At 39.8% G+C, this 24371-nt stretch overlaps 2 protein-coding genes across 2 annotated transcripts in view; both read left to right on the top strand.

The window, feature by feature from the left end:
- Nucleotides 1-24371, top strand: part of LOC134224956 (homeobox protein goosecoid-like) — a 49416-nt gene that overhangs the window by 4103 nt on the left and 20942 nt on the right. The window lies entirely within an intron of this gene.
- LOC134221758 (uncharacterized) lies at nt 16608-18234 on the top strand. The gene is made up of 2 exons (XM_062700944.1): nt 16608-17948; nt 18007-18234. Exons 1-2 carry the CDS (start codon nt 16608-16610, stop codon nt 18232-18234), a joined length of 1569 nt encoding a protein of 522 aa, XP_062556928.1.

Here is a 24371-nt window from a genome sequence, read left to right as displayed (position 1 = left end):
AGCAGTGATGGAGCTTCGGTATTGACACGTGTTATACGTCGGATCCTAGGCAGATCATGCCGAGGTGGTGATGGCCTGGTTGGCACTTGAAAAAGTTGTTCGAAGTGCTCGAACCAGCGTTTCAGCTGGTCAGTTGGGTGGGTCAATAACTGATCATTCGCGTCTTTCACAGGCATCTTTGCATTCATCTTCGCCCCGCTTAAGCGTCGTGAGATATCGTAGAGGAGGCGAATGTCCCCGGTTGCGGCGGCTCTCTCTCCTTCGTCGGCCAGAGAGTCTGCCCACGCTCGCTTGTCCCGTCGACATGAGCGTTTTACTTCCTTCTCAAGAGCCGTGTATCGTTGACGGGCTAATACTTTGGCTCCTCTGGTTTTCGATCGCTCTATCGCGGCTTTGGCTTCTCTTCGCTCCTCTATCTTCCTCCAGGTCTCATCGGTGATCCATTGTTTTCTCTGGGTGCGTAGTTCGCCCAGATTGTTCTCGCTGGTGGCGATGAAGGCATTCTTGATGGCGGTCCATTGGTCTTCTACGCTGCCATCTTCCGGAATATCTGCAGCATGCGTCTCCAGTTCTTCAACGAAGGACCGTTTCACCGTGGCATCTTCCAGTCGGCGTGTGTTGAATCGTCGTCCAACTCTTTCCTCCTGCCGACGAATCCGCGCAATGCGCAGGCGTATTTCGCCGATGAGGAGGTGATGATCAGATGCGATTTCGGCACTACGTTTATTCCGTACATCAAGAAGGCTCCGTTTCCATTTTCGGCTGATGCAGATGTGGTCGATTTGATTTTCTGTAAAGCCGTCACGGGAGACCCACGTGACCTTGTGAACCGGTCGATGAGGGAAGAGCGATCCCCCGATCACCATGTCGTTATTACCACAAAATTCTGCGAACAGCTCTCCGTTTTCGCTCATTTCTCCGAGACATGGCGTCCCATAATGCGCTCATGGTTCGAGTTGTCGGATCCGATCTTCGCATTGAAGTCGCCCAAACAGATCTTTATATCACCCTTCGGAATTCTATCTACGACGGCATTGAGTTGACTGTAGAAGTTCTCTTTGTCTTGCAGATCGGCAGCATCGGTTGGCGCATAACATTGGATTATAGTAAGGTTTCGGACCCGTGTTCTAAATCTGGCAACGATTATCCTTTCACTAATAGGTTCCCACTTCATATGCGCAGAGTGTGCCTGAGCGCTTAGTAGGAAGCCAACTCCGCGATGCCGGGGAGCGTGTTCACCTCGTAAACCAGAGTATAGCAGAACTTGTCCCGACGGCGTTCTGTGTTCATGATCTGCTGAACAAAATAAAAAAGAAAATGTCTCTTCATGTCTAAACAACAATCTTCTCTGTCCTAAACATTTTTTGGAGGAAACATTCTGAGAAAAAATTCTGATGAAACATTTTAATGAATATCGAAAGGATGTACTAGATATTTTCATAAATAATTTGTAGTACCAGAAGAAATATTGAAGAAACCGAAGAAACAGATTTAAGAAGGTTGGTGTACTGGCTAAAAGCAAGAAATGCAGTACCACTATTAGGTGGTTTAAATTGGGTTTCTTAAATTTTAAAAACTTCTTGTTACTCTGGAATAGATCCTGAATTGGCTGGGACAATATAACTTGCTCACTTTATAGAAAAGTAAAGTTATAATAATTTTAATTTTTTGCCAACAAACAGAATCCAAATGAAAATCCTATAGTCAATTTTTCTTGTCAGCTACCGGATACATTTTCAGGTATTTATAAAGTTGGAATAGAAGCTATGACTGTAGAATATGATTTCTCAGCAAAAATTCCCGGGGTACCTCAAGCGATGCCTCAAGGGGTACTATTCAACAAAAAATCATAAAGGTTGTGTACAAGACACGACCGCCCGACGTAAACTACGTAAAACACCGTCTAAGACGAATTAAGTACTCTCCATTTAATTCCACCAAACAATTTTCAATATCTTTGCAGATACGTATTTCGACCACAACTGTGTCGTCGTCTTCAGTGTCTCGTACTTGACTCGACTCGGCTCGAAGTCGAGTCAAGTACGAGACACTGAAGACGACCACACAGTTGTGGTCGAAATACGTATCTGCAAAGGTATCGAAGATTGTTTGGTGGAATTAAATGGAGAGTACTTAATTCGTCTTAGACGGTTGAATACATTCCACTAAAAGAGCTTTATATATTTTTCTACGTAAAACAGTTTTGTGAAATGAAGAACCTAGCAAGTCCCATCATTCATGAATATTACAAAATTGTTCTTTTGATTTCTTTTGAGACAACGCTGGTTTCGAGCAATATTCAAAACATGAAATTTGATGGATACGACAATTAAATATTTACATTTTGAAAGTAACTGATATATTTATGTAATTAAGTCGAATTTGTTAAATTCTCGAGTTTTGTAGAATATGAGAAGTTTAGTTTTGTTTGTTTAATTTGTTAGGATTTTCACTTAAAAAAAATCAATTTCATTGTTGTTTTTTACTTTTCGAAAAATCTTCTTAATGAGCTTAATTTAATTTGGGTATTTCTATTGCAAATAATAATTTGTCAGGTTAAATTGCAATCTTTACTGTATTTAACCAATAAAATGTCAGTAATCAAGGATAATTACCGTCAAATCGCTGAAGGCGCACCTCGGTGAACAAAGCACACTCGCGATTTCGCTACTGAGGGCATCGTTTTTATTGAACTGTCGCCATCACCATTTGCACTTTGAATAAGATAAGTTTCGGATAAATATTCTCTTGTATGAAATTTTGGTTCTTCGATAATGCGCAATTCCAATCCCCAACAGCAAAAATGAAAATTTTAGTTGACTGCTACTGATATCATCCATGCAATTGAATTTTCTAACTAACCGAAGTTCTGCGTAACTAGTCAAAGTTTGTCTCCAATTGACCAATTTTATATTGTTATTTTTCTCAATGGTACGTATTGGAAATCACTAATAGAACATAAACAAATTCAGAATCTTGCTAGAAGATTTTACTAAACGCCAAGAGTGTGCTGGTTACTAGTTGTTGCACTTTGGAAAAATCCTCTCAGCTTAACAACATTTTTCCAAGGTAATAATGGTCATCAAGAGAATCGATTTACTTTAAATGACTCCAATCACTATCAGCAATTACCGCAGCTCCACCATTGATGACGCGACCAACATCAACGCGGCAGCCGTTGTCGCTTGGACCGCAACCGGGCGAAATTATCACTCTAGTGAGGCTGCCGTCCCGACTGTCGCTTCACAATCGTTGACTGCCGCCTATCGCTGTGGGATGCCACTCTCCGCTCGACAATCGCTTCCAATGCTGGCTCAAGGGCCAAGGCTACAAATGAAGCATCGTGTCCGCTCTCTGAGAATGCTCGAACGAAAATGCCGCGCGCGTACGAGACACGAGTCTTTTATGCATAGAGAAATGGAGCGCTGGGCGAAAAGGACCGTAACTTATAACAAACTGATGCCCGTGTTGGGGATGCAGGATTGATTGGGTCTGAATTTTTACTGGGTTTGGAAAGAATTGAAATTTCCATTAGTTTAACGTTGATAATCAAAAGTTTCAATAACATTTGCAAATTGGTGGAGAGTTTCCGATGCGTTTGATATATAAATCTCAAAAATCCATCAAAAGATAAAGATTAACGTTTAAAATCTTACATGACTACGTGACGGTCCCCAATTTTGAAATTTTCATCTTACACCCTGTATCAGAGCCTCCCCCTTAGACGTAGTTCACGTCAAAATGCGATCACATTACCAATTTACCATTCATATGAATATATTTACTCCAGCTACTCCCTCCGACGCACGCTTGTGATTGCACTTCCGACATCAAACTTCTGCCATCGCCATGCGATTAGGGTCTGTTCACAAATTACGTAACGCTTTTGGGGGGAGGGGGGAGGTCCAACTTGCGTTATACTTTGTTACACTAAAGGTGGGGGAGGGGGTGAGTACTACCAAATGTTACGCATAACGCGATTAAAAATTTATTGACTGCCTTTTTTTAAATCTCTGATTGAAATAATTGTTGTTTATCGTTATCGTATATTAGTTATTATCGAAATCAAGCATTATGACATGGCGGGCGGGACTGATATGCGTAAAATACCAAGCGAATATTGTATTTCTCGACACCACAGTTCCGCAAAACTATGTAAATGGTTATGATCGCAAATTCTATTTTCGTTTCTACTAGCTGCACTCTTGATATCCTTGATTTTTGATCATGTGTCGTCCCTATTCTAACAGTGTTAAAAAAATACCAAAACCCAAATGCTTCAGAGAAGGAAAAAAAATCTGCCTTTAAAATTTTCTCAGTTACGCGTTACATGGGGGAGGGAGGGGGTACCAAAAATGTTACTTTTTGTTACGAGGGGGAGGGAGGGGGTCAAAAACTTGGATTTTTGCGTTACGTAATTTGTGAACAGACCCTTACATTTTGTGCTTTTTCCTTCCTTCCAACACGTGGTTGGGATTCAACAATCGACGTTAGCGTTGCGCTTTGAATAAAGTTCATCTCGGAACCGATTTCTTTTTCAATCATCAACAGGAAAAATACAAAGCTAGAGAAAATTTCATGTTGTGCCGATAACATCCAAATCGTTGCAAACCCCACTTTAGTGAATAAATAGCTGTGGCAATCTTCCGCCAACAGCCTACGCTCGGACCGGCACTAATGTTATGATTCCGCTACCAATGCCAAACAATTATGCTTTGTTCTTTGAAGAAAGTTCGTCTAATATCAACTTTCTCAATCACTAAAATCATATAACTCAGAATCACGCTAGAAAATTTCACTGAAGAATTTTTTAGTTCCTAGCGGTTGCACTTTAGAAAAATTATTTCAACTTAATCTTCCTCTTCAATCAAAGGTAATTGCCTATTCCCGGGGATTAAACCACCCGACTTGGACGTTAATTTACAATGTTATGAAAACTCATATGTGAATATGTACGTTATGTGGAAGATATTGATTTGGAAAATGTATGGAGGTAACCACTTTCCCTTCGATGGGACTCGAACCCATGACCCTACAGTACGCTAGACTGATGCTTTAACCAACTAAGCTACGAAGGACCTCCGTCGGCCTTCGCAACCTAGCGGCTACTGAACGAGCTCGAGATTCCCAAATTGGACGCATAGTCAAATCACTCGCAATCCATTTATCAAGCCAATACTTCCACATGTGTATGATACACGTCCACATTAGAGGAGCGTGAGTATTTAGAATGTCTGGCGGCTATACACATTCTTCATCAGCAACGGTACTGATCAAGTAAGGTTGTGTAAGCTATTTGCCAGTCGGTCGTCAAGCTCAGACCCGACCGCATTGCGTAGGCAAGAGCACGCAACTCAAGTTCAGTTCAATCAAAGGTAATTGCCTATTTCCGGGGATTAAACCACCCGACTTGGACGTTAATTTACAATGTTATGAAAACTCATATGTGAATATGTACGTTATGTGGAAGATATTGATTTGGAAAATATATTGGAGGTAACCACTTTCCCTTCGATGGGACTCGAACCCATGACCCTTCTTCTTCTTCTTATTGGCATTACATCCCCACACTGGGGACAGAGCCGCCTCGCAGCTTAGTGTTCATTAAGCACTTCCACAGTTATTAACTGCGAGGTTTCTAAGCCAGGTTACCATTTTTGCATTCGTATATCATGAGGCTACCACGATGATACTTTTATGCCCAGGGAAGTCGAGACAATTTCCAATCCGAAAATTGCCTAGACCGGCACCGGGAATCGAACCCAGCCACCCTCAGCATGGTCTTGCTTTGAACCCATGACCCTACAGTAGTTGTAAATTAACGTTCAAGTCGGGTGGTTTAATCCCCGGAAATAGGCCATTACCTTTGATTGAACTGAACTTGAGTTGCGTGCTCTTCCCTACGCAATGCGGTCGGGTCTGAGCTTGACGACCGACTGGCAAATAGCTTACACAACCTCACTTGATCAGTACCGTTGCTGATGAAGAATGTGTACAGCCGCCAGACATTCTAAATACTCACGCTCCTCTAATGTGGACGTGTATAATACACATGTGGAAGTATTGGCTTGATAAATGGATTGCGAGTGATTTGACTATGCGTCCAATTTGGGAATCTCGAGCTCGTTCAGTAGCCGCTAGGTTGCGAAGGCCGACGGAGGTCCTTCGTAGCTTAGTTGGTTAAAGCACCAGTCTAGCGTACTGTAGGGTCATGGGTTCGAGTCCCATCGAAGGGAAAGTGGTTACCTCCAATACATTTTCCAAATCAATATCTTCCACATAACGTACATATTCACATATTAATCTTCCTCCCAAATATAATGGTGGTCCCGAAAAGAACCGATTCATTTCCACTTATGTGCCTCATTAACAGCAACCACTGGACTGCGCGTCTGCGATTCGATGACGGCTCTATGGACGCCGTTGATTGCCCGATCCGCTGTTTGGAACACGAATGTAAATTGTGCTGCTGCTGCCACGATCGCCACCACCATCGAGCGAAAAATTTCCATCCGCACCACCACCGCTGAGATAGCCGTTTTCACTGGGACCGCTTCTTGGCGCCCTGTTAGGTTCTCCGTGACATCCAGAATGAAAATGACGCGCGCACGCGAAACACGGGGCTTTTTATACACAGGGAAAACGAAGCAGTGCATCAAAAGGCCCGTACCTTACTGCAATCTGATGTCCGTGTTGGGGATTTATGAACGGAATAGAATTTTTCACCAGTTTTGGAAAGAAATAACATTTTCAATAGTTTAACGTTGATAATCAATAGTATCAATAGAATTGGCAAATTGCTGGAGAGTTTCCAAATCTATTGATAAGCAAATCTCGAAAATCCATCGAAAGATAAAAACGCTATTAGCGTTTGAAATCTATCCTAATTTCGTGACGGTCTCGAATTTGGAAATTTCGGTTTTACACCCTGTATCTGAGTCTTACCCTTAGACGTACCTGTCATAAGACGAGTTTATACAATCCCATTGAATTCCACCACTTAATTGTATCTTGACAGATACGTATTTCGACCTCAAAAGTAAGGCCGTCTTCAGTGTCTCGTACTTGACTCGACTTGAAGAAAATGATCAGCATTATCAACCGGAAAGATCTACCCAGGATTTTGGAAGCGATAAACAACGTGCATAAAGACATCAAATTCACCCACGAGGAGGAAAAGGAAGGTAAATTACCTTTCTTGGATCTACTGGTTATCAAGGGAACAAATGCAACATTAGACTTCGAAATCTACAGGAAGCCTACCAACACCATGAGAGTCATCCCATACACATCAAATCATTCGTATCAGCACAAAATGGCAGCTTTTCATCACATGATCCACAGGATGCAGACAATTCCCCTGAGCGAAGAAGGAAAAACGAAGGAGCTACAACACATCTTGGAAACAGCGAGGATAAACGGATACAAGGAAAGAACAATACAAGCAATCATCAACAAGATGCAGAGGAACCTACGGAAAAACGAACTGACAACACTGACACCGATCGATGAACCGCTGAAGAGGGTATCGGTCCCCTATGATCGACACATCACCATCGCCATCGACTGAGGAAATTCGGCATCGATTTAGTATTCTCCAGCAGAAGCAATCAAATGAAGACACATTTTTTGGAAAATGGTTTATGGCAGCGTTGGTCTAGAGCAGTGATCCCAAAAGCGTGGCCCTCCAAGCCTTTTCCGCGAATGATATCAGATAATAAGCTACTTGTGGCCCATTGATGAGCATTGCATAATAATAATATCTTTCTATCGTGACGACTTGTTCGTTGTACTCGGGGAACCTGTCAAGTTCACATCATTATTGATGTTGAAGAACCACATATAAAGGATGTATCCTTTTATTATCATGAAAAATGAAATTCATCACTTCTTAAATGTTATGTATGCGAACAGCAAACACACTACGAGGTAATTGCTCCGGGTTATGAAAATAACATACGTGTACAGTATCCCCCCGCTTATCCGGACCTCGCTAATCCGACGACTCGTTAGTCCGGATCTCGCTAATTCGGAACACATTATGCTGTCAGTTTCCCATTTAAACACATTATGCTGTCAGTTTTCAAATTTGTGTTGTGATTCTGTTTTGGTTAATTTGTATGGATTTGACAGTCTGATTAACGAGAGAAACCTCGATACATTTGTCGGATCAGCGGGGGTATACTGTATTTTTTTGCAAATCTAAGCATGCTTAACGATGAATTTCGGGTAAAAATAATGTTATCATTATCAAGACCAACATTTGGAAAAGGCGTAACAGCCTAAATTTTTTTCCTCTGATTCTTCGTCTACATATATAGCTTTTTATGTAGACAAAGAATCAGAAGGAATACATTTTGGCTATTACGCCATTTTCAAATATTGGTTTAGATTTATTGTTCCGTAACATTAATGGTTTCAATCTTCAAAATAAATTGGGATTGAGAAATATTAAACTGAAAAATTGCTGAATTATAAGCCCCAGAAAAAGCGCTGACTGTTAACTATCCTAACAACCTACTTTACGCTACAATTTTTGATTAACGAAATCGAGATTTGCCATGCTCTGATTAACTTGTAGAGAAAAATCCAATTTATCGCACAGCAGCATGAAACCACGGTAGATAATACGAAGAGCAGATTATGAAAAAGTAGCTACGCATAATTTCTACCAATTGAACTGACGTTGCTGTTGTTGCGAAAAGAATTTTCTTGTCTTAAGTCTGCTACCTCAAAAAAGTATAATCGACTAAAAGTCAGCTACACCGTAAAACGTTTAAAATGAATTGTCTTTTCCAATATGTTATTCGTAAAAAAAAGACATAAATAAAATATTTTGGTCAAATGCAAAACAGATATATGAAAAGCCATTTTATATTCAAAATTCAATGTGACATGAAAAACAAATGTTGCAAATGTACTGCGGCCCGCTTCAACAGTTCAAAATTGATGTGCGGCCCTTGGTAGTCAGCATTCTTGAAGCATTTTTTAAGGAATATTATAAGGAATATTCAATGGAATCCTCCAATTTTTGAAATTCCTTTTTTTTTAATTTGGAAATACTTTTCGAAATGTGCTCGAAAATTCCCGAAGAAATTGCTTCGGAAATTCTTTCAGGGATTCCTTCAATAAAATTCATTTACAAATTCTTTTAGGAATTTCTTCGGAATTTGAAATTCCAACAGAAAACCTTTCAGCAGAATTCCTTTTATGAGTTTCTTTATGAGTTCCTTCAAAAATTGTCATGAAAATTCCTGCTTTAATTAAATTAGGAATTCTTTCAATTTTTTCAAGGAATTGCATCAGCAATTATTTCAGGTTTTTATCAAACAAATTATTACAGTAATTCTTCACGAAATCCCTTCCGAAACTCTAGGAAGAAATTCTTGGCGTTCCTGTGAAATTTCACTAAGGAATTTATTCAGAACTTCATCCAGGAATTCATTCAAAATTTCATTTATGAATACCTTCGGACATTCCTCAGAAAATTTAATTAGAAACTCCTCAATACCTTCTGATATTTATTTAAAAATTCCCTCGGAAATCTCTCCAGAATTTCATTAACAAATTCCATTACGAATCATCCAGAAATTAATTCAAGAGTTCCTCGAAAAATCAGTTACGAAGGAATTTATGGATGAAACAGTTAGAAATTAATGCTTAAGCTTTTGAGGGCGTATAACTGTATCTCTCGCGGAATTTAGAACGGAATTCTGCAAGATAAATATTTGCAGCATGAATGAAATTAAGGGATTCGGTCAAATATTAAAAATTTCATCCCAAAGAGTGCATGTAAGCGACATTGTGCCGCTTCATTAGTGCAAATTAACTTAATTGCATAATCGCATACAGATATAGTGTGAAATTTGTGTCGTAATGAATATCAGTCTGGTTCTCCATCAGACTTATTTATTTTGAAATGATTATTTAGGTCGTAGTCAATGCCACTATCCATTATAGTTCTAAATTATGATATCATTATCTGGACATACAAGTATACTAAACTAAAACGAACAAGGGATAAACCGCATTACCAATCCGTAACAGTAGTCAGGTAATGAAACTTAATAGCAGAATTAACCATTCGAAACAAACTCGAGCTAAATGGTGGTACATTAAATGCGGTTAACAGGTCGACATTAATACGCTCATAACAGCGAGGAATGGTGTTGATTACTTGTATTGTTACACAAATGTACTGCTTTAAATGCATATCTGGAACACGTAAATGGAATTCTAAGGAAATATAGGACAAGCAAGCGTATAAGGCAGCGTAGATATCAATTACCATTCAGAATTGACACAGGAAGAAACAACGGATCCAATAAACAGGTGCATTATGCAGCGATATGCTTTGATGCACCTGTAAGCAATTTCGTTTCAAATACGCTTTGGTATGTAATAAGGATGATGCAGATACGGTGGCGCATAATATGATGATATACTCTTCCACTAAGAGGCACAGATTGTTGCAATCCACCAACTGTACATCAGTCACACGGTAGTTTAGAGGGCTTCCTTTGATCCCCTTCCCAAAAGGAAAGATTGGTGTCATTTACACAGTTTGTGTTTTATTCCATTATTGATAACTGGTGACAGTGGCGTAGCCACCCCTTTGGGCATAACATCCCCCCCCCCCCAAGACAAAATTTTTAGAAGAATTTTTTTTTTTTACGAAAAAAAAGTTAGTTCAATCCAGTAGTAAACATTCTTGAAAATATTCCTTGAACATCGCTAAAAATTCCAAAAGGTAGTTTTTCCCCGGGGGTGCATATTACCACAGTAGACTGGCCCAAAATGCATGAAATCCTGAATTTCAAACCTTGCACCCTTAAATGACAATTTGGGGGTCCCAGAAGCTCCCCTGAAAATTTCAGCTCATTCGGTCCAGTGGTTGGCGTGCGCAAATGGCTCAAAGTTTGTATGGAAAAAGTGATCCAAATGTATGGGGAAACGCAACCGTTTCAGTTTTTTGCTTCTAGGTGGCGCTGTAGTCGACGGATTCCTGTTGTGGACAAAATGTAGAACCTTTTTTTATATAAGGAAGCGACTGGTGAAGACCGGATGTAAATCCCTTTAAAATTGGCCAAGCTATAAGCATCCAAAGTCGAGGGTGTCGAGCGTGTGTTTAAAATGAGAGCAACGTACCACCGACCATTGCGGCGGCGATGCAGGCGTATTCGGTGCCGTGCGAAATTAAATGCATGATTATTACGCAATCTCGCAAATTTTTATCCGATTGGTAAATACTTTCCGTACTCTGTACAGTAGTGTAGCTAGAGAGGGAGCGGGTGAATAAGGGTGGGCGAGGGGGGGTGGGATCTTTTTTGCCTTTCTCGTACAACAAAGTTGTACCAGAAGGCTATAATTTCACTCCAAAAGCCAAATTTTGATAGAAGGCTCGGAGACCCATAGTGTTATATACCAATCGACTCAGCTTTTTAGTAGAAAAACACACCCGGGATATTGTTCGATGTTTAATCTCGCAATTTTCTTATCTTCGAGCTAACACGCTAAAAAAATTTACTCAAAATTGACATAAATTGAAGAACTCAAAATTTGGTCAAGTTTGGTTTATGCTATAGTTTAGAGTTCAATTTTTGAAGCGTGAATGTAAATACACGAAATAAATTAAGTACTTCTTCCATTTATTTTGTTAGCCTCAAATAAAAATATACAGCCATCCAGTTCCAACATTATTGATATGATCCATCAAAATTACCTTATATTTGGTCTTATCGTTCCTTCTAGAACAATATTGGACCCATTTTATTATTTCTCCTTTATGGTGACCAATTTCAACATAGAGTATTCAGAAAAATCGATCATTTCAGGAATTTTAATTTTTCACAAAATAAACTCAATTTACAATTATTACAATCACAATTTTATGAAAAATTAAATTTCCTGAAATGATCGATTTTTCTGAATACCCTATATTGAAATTGGTCACCATAAAGGGGAAATAATAAAATGGGTCCAATATTGTTCTATAAGGAACGATACTACCAAACATAAGGTAATTTTGATGGATCATATCAATAATGTTGGAGCTGGATGGCTGTATATTTTTATTTGAGGCTAACTAATAATTAGGCCTATTTGTTGTATTAACAAATCAAATAAAAGCTCTTTATTTCTACAGGTATACCTCGATATAACGTAACTAATTTTACACTCTTCAAATCGTTGTATCTCCAAAACCACTGGTACTGCAAGAAAAATGTGCTTCTTGCTTTTGTGATATTTGATCGTGCAAGTGGAATACATAAAATGGATTCAAAATCTAAGGAAGAATTAAGTATGGAACTTGTTGTCCCAATTGAAAGTTTTAAAGGTGTAAAGTTGCCTTCAAACGGTGATGTGCTTGGTCGGATGCGTTTTATAATGAAAAATCAACACTTGAGTATAAAACCAGTTGCTAAAACTGTAGTAACTGAACTTCAATTTTTTTGGGAGAAATATAGAATTCCTCTAATGCAACACTACAATGCTGTTGTTAAGCTCCTAAAATTATTTAACAAAATGCGAGCAATTATCAAAAAATCTTCTCACGCGGGAGAGAAACAGAAAGAGCAAGAGTTTAGTTTCATTAATAATTTGGATCGATTGTTTGACATTGCTCGACGAAATGCATTAAATTTGATTAAAAACGATAAGGATAAACAGTTCCTTATTCTGCAAAGGGAAGTTGGAAGGCCTGGATCTGCCTTTGCGAGAGTTGAAAAAGGCAAAATCGAAGAAGAACCAACAACGGGACCAGAGCCTTCCTTGGAATCTCAATCAGCTACCAGCGTTTTTACTATTGATGGAGGAGGTAAGAATATAATCAAATAAGATGGTAACTTCTACTATATGTCAATATTTTTATGTCTTGCTTCCAGATGAGAAACCCTCCACTAGTAGAGCGTTTTCCGAGCGAAGTAAATCAAAAATAATGACTCCTATACTAGCTGCTATACTAGCTATACTATTGAGATCCTTGGTGATGAAACACAACATTTGATTGAATTTTTGAAAAACCAACTCAATATTCAACAGCAACGACAAGACTATAAAGAGTTGCTAAATTTATCTTTAGCATTTCTTGGTGTGAAAAGAATTAAATTTTCGCCACCAGGAGCACATAGCAATGCCAGATGGATGGCGAAAGCAATATATTGTCTTAAAATATGGCTGTTTAGAGGCCAATTTGACATGACCGATGATGAAAGGCGAAAAATTCCAGTAATGTGTGCTTTTATTTTATGAGTTTACATTTGGTCTTGGTTTAAAGCTCCTTTACCCTCATCAGCAGCACGAAATGATCTAAAAAAAAAATGATAACTTTACGAGATGCTTTCCCTGATCAATCGAGAAATGTGTATATGGCTACGGCTTCAAGATTTTCAAATCATCTATGGTACTTGAGTGAAGAACTAGTCGCTCTGGGTTTTTTCGACCCAGAAATATCTACTGATGAGAGAAAAGAAATGGCACACAATTTAAAATCTTGTAAGGGTGATTAAGTAAGAAAAATAAAATTGAAAGTATCTACGATCGATAAGTTGACTTCTTGTACGCTTTCGGATTTTGTTTCTCAAAATACGATGAATTTTTTTTGAAATTTCTGGAATATCTGAAAATTTTCTCAAAGAAGATCTTAGTATATGGGATGAATTGGAAGAATTTGTTGAAAGTAGAAATAAAATTAATTCATTTTTGGTAGGGAATCACTGTGCTGAAAGAGGAGTTAAACTTTTTGTGCAAAACTGACAAAAAATGAAGAACAGCTTCAATATCTTCTCAAAGTTGTTCAACATCATAGGCAAAATTTTCCAGGTTGCACTCGCTCTGTTATAAAGGAAGGCCTAGCAGTTGAAATAAATAATTAATATAGGTATAAGTGTTGTTTGTTGATAACTTTGTAGTTTTATACAGTTAATAAATTATGCTATAAACCAGTGGTGCTCAGCATTTTGGGCGTTTTTCTCATTAATTTGCTTGTCACACAATGAAAAAGAGTTTTCTTCTAACAAGTTAGTACTTGGACGAAAGCTTTCAAATATATCTATCAGCTGAGGATATTAAAACGAATATTGGTGTTGAAATCACTCCGTACGACTTGATCAAAGTAAAATTACACTGCGGCCCGCGGGCCGCACCTTTGTTTTGCTTTGTTCGTTTCGTACGGAGTGAATTTAACACCAATATCCGTTTTATTACCCTTAGCAGATAGATATATTTGAAAGCTTTCGACCAAGTGCCAATTTGTATGGTCGAAGTTCTTTTTTATTGAGTGAGAAGCAAATTGAGGAAAAAACGCCCAAAGTGCTGAGCACCACTGCTATAAACATTAAAACTGTTGTTTGAAAAATATATAACTTATATAATATCCCAGGTCTCTCTGTCTTTCTGTCCTTCTGTACCTCTGTCTGTAACGATTATATAATATCGTTCTAAAACTGATGCAACGGGCATAACGATGTCCGAAAACAACTCGGAAAGTATTTACCAATTGGATAAAAATTCGAGAGATTGCGTGATAATCATGCATTTAATTTCGCACGGCACCGAATACGCCTGCATCGCCGCCGCAATGGTCGGTAGTAGTAGTAGTAAAATTCTTCTTTATTTCATCATTTTCTGTTCTACAATTATTATTTTTCTACATGTACAGTGCTCGGCCGGCTTGGCCCTCCAACTTCAATTTTAAATTTTCATGTTTATATTGTTATTTGAGTGTTAATATGATATATCATGACGGCCTTTAGGAGGCGCTGGTGTGTTTTTTAAAATTTGATAACCTAACTACTATGTACACTAATATTTACAATAAAAAATTTGATAACCTAGATTGGAACTAGCGCCCTAATTGGAGCCTGATCCGAGTGCAGGCAACGGACCCTAAACTTTTCTTTATACTCACTAAAGCGTTTATGTAAGGTTTTTATCCCGACCGATGGTGGACCTCGGATGTTCTTGTCCTGGGAGGGATGTTGAGGATCATCCTCAGGAATTTGTTTTGGACCCGTTGAAGTTTGAGGTGGTGGGTTTTAGCGCAGCTCTCCCAGACTGGCATGCCGTATTCGATCGCAGGGAGGATGATTTGCTTGTAGACAGCAAGCTTATTTTTTAGGGACAATGACGACCGGCGGTTGATCAAAGGGTACAGTAGTTTCAACAAGACGTTACACTTTGTCACCGTTTTGTCAACCTGTTGCCTGAAAATAAGCTTGCTGTCGAGGGTCAAGCCAAGGTAGCCGGCCTCATTGGCCCATTCCACAGTCGTGCCATTGAGGATGATTTTACAGTCCCCAGGCGGAACAAGTTTAGGAAATTAAGAGTGGGGGAAAATGATGACCTGGGGCTTCGCTGCGTTGATACAGATCTTCCAGCTGGTGAGGTACTCTGTCAGGGCATCCAGGCCTCTTTGGAGTTTTGCCACTAGCGCTCTGATCACTCTACCGTTATAGACGATGGAGGTGTTATCTGCGAACAGAGATAGAATGCCTCCTTTTGGAGGTTCTGGCATGTCGGAGGTGAACAGATTGAAAAGCAGGGGCCTGAGGATACTGCCCTGGGGGACGCCTGCGACGATGTTGTGCGCATTGGAACTCGCTCCGCTGATTGAGACCCGGAATGTCCTTGCCGACAGGTAATTGTTGATGATTTTCACCAGGTAGCTGGGAAGATTGTAGCGTTGTAGTTTGTACACCAGGCCATCATGCCATACATTGTCAAATGCCTTCTCGACATCGAGTAAGGCCATGGCGGATGTTTTCGAGACAAACTTGTTCCGTCTGAGGACGTTGGTAACTCGGGTCAGTTGGTGTACAGTTGATCGACCGCGTCGGAAACCAAACTGTTCCTCGAGCAAGATGTTGAGATTTTCGGCAGACTCAAGTAACCGATGATGAATAGCTTTTTCGAATAGCTTGGATAACCCTGAGAGAAGGCTGATGGGTCGATAACTTTTGGGGGAGGAAGGATCCTTCGACTTTGGATGCTTATAACTTGGCCAATTTCAAAGGGATTTACATCCGGTCTTCACCAGTCGCTTCCTTATATAAAAAAGGTTCTACATTTTGTCCACAACAGGAATCCGTCGACTACAGCGCCACCTAGAAGCAAAAAACTGAAACGGTTGCGTTTCCCCATACATTTGGATCACTTTTTCCATACAAACTTTGAGCCATTTGCGCACGCCAACCACTGGACCGAATGAGCTGAAATTTTCAGGGGAGCTTCAGGGACCCCCAAACTGTCATTTTATGGTGCAAGGTTTGAAATTCCAGACTTTTCACTTTTTCCATATAAGCTTGGGCCACTCTATTACCACAGTAACCTCTACATCGTATTGAATCAGGAGCTTGAATCAGCAAAATGGTTTTGAAACGTATATAAACCATATCTCATAGTTTCGCTTAAAACTACATTATTATCACGAATGAAACTTATAAAACATTAACTACCGTACTATGTAACGTTCTCCATGCGACGCAATAATTAATTGCAGGTGATAAATATGTAAATACCCCGTAGTGGGAATACCCAGCTGACTTTTTGACTCACTTGTTTGCGATCATCATCTGTCGGCTCGATAGTCAGTCAGTAGTATACTTGCAATGTCGATCGAAGCGCTTCCAAACAAACTACTACTGCAAATTTTTAACCATTTGAGCTGGAAAGAGCTCAGGTCTAATCTATCGCTGGTGAATAAACGATGGTACCGGGTGATTGGAATGCACTGCATGGCCGACAAGGCTACTCTCCATCTATCGAAACCCGACTCAAAGCGATCAAAAAATTGGGATGACATTTGCATTCCTCTGGAAGTGCTGTGTGGCAGTTCACGAGAGTACTCTAAATTTAGTTGTTCGATGCGGTCATTGAAGAATGAGTTATTGATCGACGGGAGGTTCGCCACTGTGCTGCAGTATTGTCATCAACGATGGAAAATGCACACCTTGCGCATAATGGCTCACTACGCTCAGTTTATTGCATTTCTGCAGCATCACAGAAACCTGTTGAATGATGTGATTAAAATAAACATACTAGTCATTGATATTTCCCCACCGGATGGATTGCGGCACGATGATGAAGCTTTGCATCACACATTTTTTATGCTACCGATGAATAATATTCAAAAAATGGATTTTGAGCACAGGCAAATCAGTAATAACTATCAGTCACCAACTTATGTTTTAGCACTGATAACACCAAATTTGGAAACTCTAAACATCCAACGTTGCGTTATACGCAACAATGTTCGCATTGAGTTGCACGAGTGTCCTAAACTGCGTTCGATTTACATGTTTAGTCGAAAACCGTTGAGGGGAGCATTCGTTCCAGATCCCGTCGAGCTAGAAAACATATCGTCACATCAAACTCCCCTATTCTCCAAGATAAAACTAATCGGAGTTTCCGTAGCGACCACATTCGCGGCTATCTTTAGCAATCTAAGAAACATCTTCTTGGCATATGTGAGAGTTGATCCTACCGACCATGCGTTGACTTGCGAAAACCTAACCGAGCTGACAGTTCATTCATTGATTCTACAAAAGCCTCTCAAGCTTATTGCACCACAACTGCGCTCATTGAATTGTGATATGGATATGCTGAAGCTACTGCACCTACAAGATGCGATTCACGCTGATCAGCTGGTGATTGATATGCGTTATCCTTCCTTGGGCCGTAGTATGGAAATGGCTAATCCAGCTGGATTATCTCATTTTCGAAAACTTTTGCTGAAACCCACACAATGCTACTGCTACGATGCCATATGGTTTGCTTTCTTATGGTCACATCTGGAGGGCATAAGGGAGCTTCAAGTACGGAACATTTTCCCCCAGGACCATCTCAGTCGCCTACGTGACGTGTTGATGCACTTTCCGCAGTTATCATCTCTCCGACTGCAGGGAATGGTGATACCAAGTGACATGCAGTATCTACCAACGAATATCAAGGTATTGGAAATGAGTTCACTCTGGATTGTCGTTCGTTTAAATTTCACCTGTTTTTTAGATCGTCTCAATTGAAGACTGTTCGGTGGATGGCAACAGCGTTCATTTTTCACCGAATGTTGAATGCGTTTGGGTGCATAAATTGTGGAACAATAACGAAGATTCCGGCAATTCGGATATTGATAGTATGCATCTGTTACCACAAGATAAGTTTACTCCACTAGAATCAAAGATTGGACGCATAAACCATGGGCGGAGGTTGACGTATTCCACACGGAATACAAGTTAGATCGAAGGAAAACAGAACTGATTTTTTTATTTGACCTTCCTACAGTGCACAAAAAAAAACTCACACTTACGGTGTTCGGGTCATATTTACCCGGATTGGAGTCAGCAAAATCTCTGGCATTTCTCAGCCAAAATTACATGTTTATATACCGTTTATATCAAATAATCGCCAGCTCATAAATTTTCCGAAACTGACCTCAGATTGATGATCGGCCACACCCACAATCAGTAATCACCAGTGGAAGGATCGACAGTATATGGACGAAAATTTCACAATAATACCAAGCAAGAAGCAACACGTTTTTATCATTGTTTTTTTTTTACTAAAATGTCTTAAACATTATTTTAAAGATGGGGAACGTCATGTTGTCAATATTCCTGCAGGTGTATTAGGTTCTCCAAATCATTCTGGTTGTCAGACCTAAAGGATCTACCACGTCAACTACCCTCGGTACAAAACCATTGTGTCCGCATAGGTCCTTAGAGGCTTTGCGTATGATTTGCGATTTAGATATGTTCTAATCGGATGTCCTAAGTTCTCCAAATCATTCTCCCGAGTAGCACAAGTCAGGCAAAAATGGTTGCTGCAACTTGATCGTGACTAAATCTGGCCACATATGATTTGCAGTAGCCTATGTGAAACATGTGTGCTGCTATGGCTGGAGTTCAGACCTAAAGGATCTACCACGTCAACTAACCTCGGACCAAATTGGAGGCCTTAGAGGCCATGCGTATGATTAACGATTTAGATATATCCAGATCGGATATTCTAAGTTATCCAAATCATTCTAGAGTTCAAACCTTAAGAGTCTACCACGTCAACTACCCTCAGTACAGAACCCATAGTACCACATTGTGATCGTATAGGTACTTAGAGACCATGCGTATGATTTACGATTTGCATACGTCAAACCGGATGTTCTAAGTTCTCCAAATCGTTCTGGAGTTCAGACCTAAAGGGTCTACCACATCAACTACCCTCAGTACAAAACCAATAGTACCGCATTGTGTCAAAATAGGTCTTTAGAGACCATGCGTATGATTTACGATTTAGATATGTCAAATCAGATGTTCTACATTCTGAGCTTAACCACGGTAGAGTTCAGTCGAGTTTATTTTACGTCCGAGAGGAGTCATATTACATACCCAACCGCGCCGGTTAAAGTGCCCGTCAACAGAATTGCAAGGTAAACGTTCGTCCAACGGGTGCGAATTGAACCTACTATAGTGCCGGTCGGTGAATAAACTCTGACAACAGAAAGTGAATACAAAACGATTGAACGATCATGCAAATTTTAATACATGAACTACTCTAGTTTCCCCCGTTTGGGGGAAACCTCCGGTGGGGGCACCGGAGGCAAAATAATGGTCCTGGAGAGAAAAGAGGAAGGCCGGAACTTCCACGGAGTATCTCCAGTGCTCGTGGACAGAGTCTTAAAGGCTTATTGTGGAGAAGTGGCCAGTGCAAAAAAAAACAAAGACGGTAGAATTTTTGTCAACGTGAAAAATGAGAGCCAAGAAAAAAACCTACGAAAAATCGAAAAGCTTTGTGACGGAGTAACAGTTACTGTGTATGAGCATAAAACACTCAACTCATGCAAGGTAGTGGTTTTCTGTTCAGATGTGAAACATGAAAGCGACACCGAGCTTTTGGAAAGTTTATCCAGCCAAGGAATAAGCGAAGTGAAACAAATCGTGAAAGGGCGAGACGAAGGTAAAACCCCTACGGGTATCTTTGTCCTGACTGTGAAAGGCACCACCCCCCTTAAAGAAGTGAAACTGGGCTATGCAAAGCTAGAAACAAGGCCGTGGTACCCATCTCCGTTGAGGTGCTTCGTGTGTCTTAAGTTCGGGCATATTGGAAAGAGCTGCAATAGTGTAAAGAAATGTAGTAAATGTGGAGACCAATACCACGACTTATGTGATAATCCAGAAAAATGTGTGAATTGTGAAGGCGCGCATGGCGCTTTTTTCAAAGACTGTCCAATATAAAAGAAGGAAATGGCAATAATCAAAGTAAAAGTGGACAAAAACCTACCATTTTGAGAGGCCAAGAAGATAGTGGAAGACCAGAATAAAACGTCGTATGCAGACCAGATAAAAAACAAGAACAACCAAGAAATGGAGGAAAAGATCAAGTCGGTCAAATTAGACATGAATAAGCAGTTTGATGAAAAAATGGATAAATATAAAAGTGATATGGAAGTAGTTATCCGCACAAACGAAGAAAAACTAAAGTCAATGGAAGAAAATATGAATATGGTGAACAATAAATTTGAAAAGGTACTACAAGCCTACCATGATGAAAAGCAGAGAAGAAAAACTGCAGAGAAGGAACTTGCTAAACTCAAGGAAATCAATACAAAACTCGAACACACTCTGAAACTCTACGGATATAAGCCAACATCTAAGCATGCTAGGAGTGTCGAAAATTCAGCTTCATCGCCTCCTAGAAAAAAGAAAGGAAGCAAATTAATGGGGCCATGTGAAAACGTGGAATATGTTAATTCGGAGTCTGGCAAATCAACAGAACCGAATGAAGATGAACAAATACAGCCTTGAACTGGATACACAAACTAACCAAACACTTGCAAATAGGACATAAGAGGACTTAGACAAAGAAGAGCTGAACTAAGTCTACTAATGAATACATATAATTCAATAGTGATATGTATCCAAGAATCTATGTGTCAAAATGACACACAATCGATAATCAAGGGATTCTCAACGTATCATCGGCAAAGTACTAATGGAACAACGGCATCAGGCGGCGTAATAACGGCAGTTAAAGAGGACATCGGCAACAGACTGCTAGACTTGAACACTAGCCTAGAGACAGTAGCTGTAAGAGTTGGAGCACCATTGAATGCAAATATACTAAATGTATATCTGCCTCCTGGAATTAACATTAAAAAAGAAGAATTAACAGATCTACTCACACAAATCCCAGAACCGCTCCTTCTAGTGGGCGACATCAATGCTCATCACCCACTATGGGGATCAGATGAAACATGTGCTCGAGGAAAGGTAATTTAATCAGTAATTAGTGAAACAAATTTAATAACAATGAACAATGGTGAGAAAACATACATAAATAGTTCAACTGGAAAAGGCTCATGCATTGACATCTGTTGCTGCTCAAGCCAACTAGCAGGAATACTTGACCTTCATGTTGCTGAAGACACACACGGGAGTGATCACATACCACAAATTATAACAATCCCTACCTCATCGAACAAAGGCGAAAACTGGCCTAGATGGAAAATTGAAGAAGCTGATTGGGAAACATACCAGAATATCATACAAATAGCGTCCGTGGAGGACTTAACCGAACAAGTTAATGAAATTACAAGGCAGATAATAGTTGCCGCGGACATTTCTATACCGAAAACTAAAGGAAACCCCAGAGGGAAACATGTCCCATGGTGGAATGAAGAGGTAGCCGCCGCTATCAAAGCAAGAAGAAAAGCCCTAAGGAAGTTAAAGAAAGAAGAAGCTGGACTACCAAACCCACAACTTGCTAAAGATTACCAAGAAGCCAACTCTATAGCACGAGAGACCATAACAGAAGCAAAAAAGATGTCTTGGAATAACATTATCCAAAAATTCGACAGTCATACCCCAGCGAAAGAAATGTGGAGCAACTACAGGAAAATACAAGGACAGTATAAATCTCCACACATCCGAGAAATCAAGCACAACAACAAAAATGTATCGACTAACCCGGACATAGCCAACAGCTTAGCGGATCACTTCGGGAGAATTTCCAGTGATAAAGGATATTCGAAAGACTTTATATCGCACAAAAACAAAATCGAACAGGACCCTCTACCAATCCAGCAAGACGAAACAGCTGAATATAATAAACCATTTTCCAAAAGCGAGTTAGATGAAGCAATGGAAGCACTTAAAGGATCCTCACCAGGACCAGATAATATACATTACGCTATGATTACTAATCTCCCAATTGAATTTAAAAATCTCCTGTTAAACACCTACCATGGGCTATGGAAGCAATCAATTTATCCTGCTAGCTGGACGAAATCTATTGTTGTACCAATATACAAAGGAAAAGGAGTAAGAAACAACCCGGAAAACTACAGACCTATCTACCTGAATAGCTGTCTTGGGAAAATTCTTGAAAGAATGATTAACAACCGCCTCATCCACATAATAGAAACACGTAAACTGATCAACGAACACCAATTTGCATTCCGCAAAGGCAAATCCACGACTGACTATCTTGCACTCTTCGATACTATCACAAGAGAAGCAATGCACAAAAAAATGCTTACTCAAGCGGTTTTTCTTGATATAAAAAGGCCTATGATACCACTTGGCGAAGGATGGTATTAAATAAAATCAAAGACTGGAAAATTGAAGGAAATCTCCTGAAATACATATATCAGATGCTGGAACATCGCACTTTCAGAGTAAAAGCAAATGGAACCCTGTCCCAAGAAACAATAATGGAAAACGGCCTATGCCAAGGATCAGTAATAAGTGTTACACTATTTCTAATAGCAATCGACACAATTTGCTCAGAGCTCCCCCCAGAAGTCAAAGTGCTCCTATTCGCTGACGATGTCGTCCTCATATGCAGTGAAAACGCACGGGCTTTAAAATTTCTCCTGAAAAATGTGCCACGGTAGTGTTTAAAAACCCTAGAGCAAGGAAACCTGAATCCCCCCAACTTACACTAAATAATGTAATCATACGTGAAAAGCTCAGTCACAAATGCCTCGGAGTAACATTGGATCGTCATCTCACATACAAAATACATATTGAAGAATTAAAAGCCACTTGTACACAAAGAAATCTGGCCCTAAAAACTATCGCCACACAAACATGGGGAGGCGATAGGAAATCCTTAATTAAAATTTACAAAGCCACCATACTGGAGAAAATATTATACGCAGCAACACTACTACATTCCATAAGTGAAACTACAACCAAACAACTAGAAAGTGTACATAACCAAGGACTACGAACAATCCCCGGAGCTTTTCGAACCAGCCCTATCGAAAGTATACAAGCTGAAGTTGGCATACCCAACCTCAGATTCCTGATGAACCAAAGACTAGCAATTTTCGCATCAAAAAAGATAAACAGCGCACAACATTCTCCCAACCACGAAACGGAAGACCAAGAAGAAACTAACAGTTCAGGGGAACTATGGAACCAAGCAGTAGTTCCTGAGCCTAACAATATTCAAAATAAAAGCAGAGAAATACTGGAAGAATTAGAAACTGATTTACCACCGTGCAGAACTATGACATTTCCTTCTATTGCACCATGGAATAGGAAAAACATACTTACCGACAAAACATTAGTATCAGCCAGTAGAGAAGGGAAGAATCATATTGAATTGAGGAAAATCTTCGCGAGTCGAATGAGTACCAAGTACAAATACCACACGCCAATATTTACTGATCGATCCAAAAACGACTATAGAACGGGTTTCGGTATAATCATCGAGGGTAATGTCATACGGAAAAGAACCCATGGCCAACTCAGCATTTACAGCGTCGAAAGCCTTGCTATAATAGAAGCACTAAAATGGATCATAAACCAAGGAAGAATAGGAGCATATATTCTATGTACTGACTCCTTAAGCGTGATCTCAAGTTTAGACAAAAAGAAGATAAAAACCAGCACTAAAGACGAGATTGTCAAACTGCATAACGAAGCAGCAGAAAGCGGAACATCCATAACTTTCTGTTGGTTACCGAGCCACATTGGAATCCCTGGAAATGAAAAAGCAGATACTGAAGCAAAACGTGCACTATTAATGAATACTATCACGCAACAAATAGTAGATCACAAAGAAATCAAGACCATCATAAAATCAAAGATGACTAGTAAATGGCAACTGGAATGGGAGACCACAAGAAATAATAAGCTACGAGAAATAAAAATACCATCTCACCCTTTAAAGAAGTATTCACAGGAATCCGCAAAAATGATGTAATATTAACTAGACTGAGAATTGGCCATACCAAACTCACTCACTCATATCTGCTCGAAAAAAATGACGCACCAAAATGCAGTAAATGCAACCAAGCACTCTCCATAAAGCACATAATAGTTGAGTGCCCAGGATATGATGACGAAAGAAGAAAAGTCGGACTTCAACCA

Source organism: Armigeres subalbatus, chromosome 3, assembly GCF_024139115.2.
Source record: "Armigeres subalbatus isolate Guangzhou_Male chromosome 3, GZ_Asu_2, whole genome shotgun sequence".
NCBI classification, from domain to species: Eukaryota; Metazoa; Arthropoda; class Insecta; order Diptera; family Culicidae; genus Armigeres; species Armigeres subalbatus.
The sequence above is the reverse complement of the archived record's forward strand: the minus strand, read 5'-3'. Positions and strand labels throughout refer to the sequence as shown.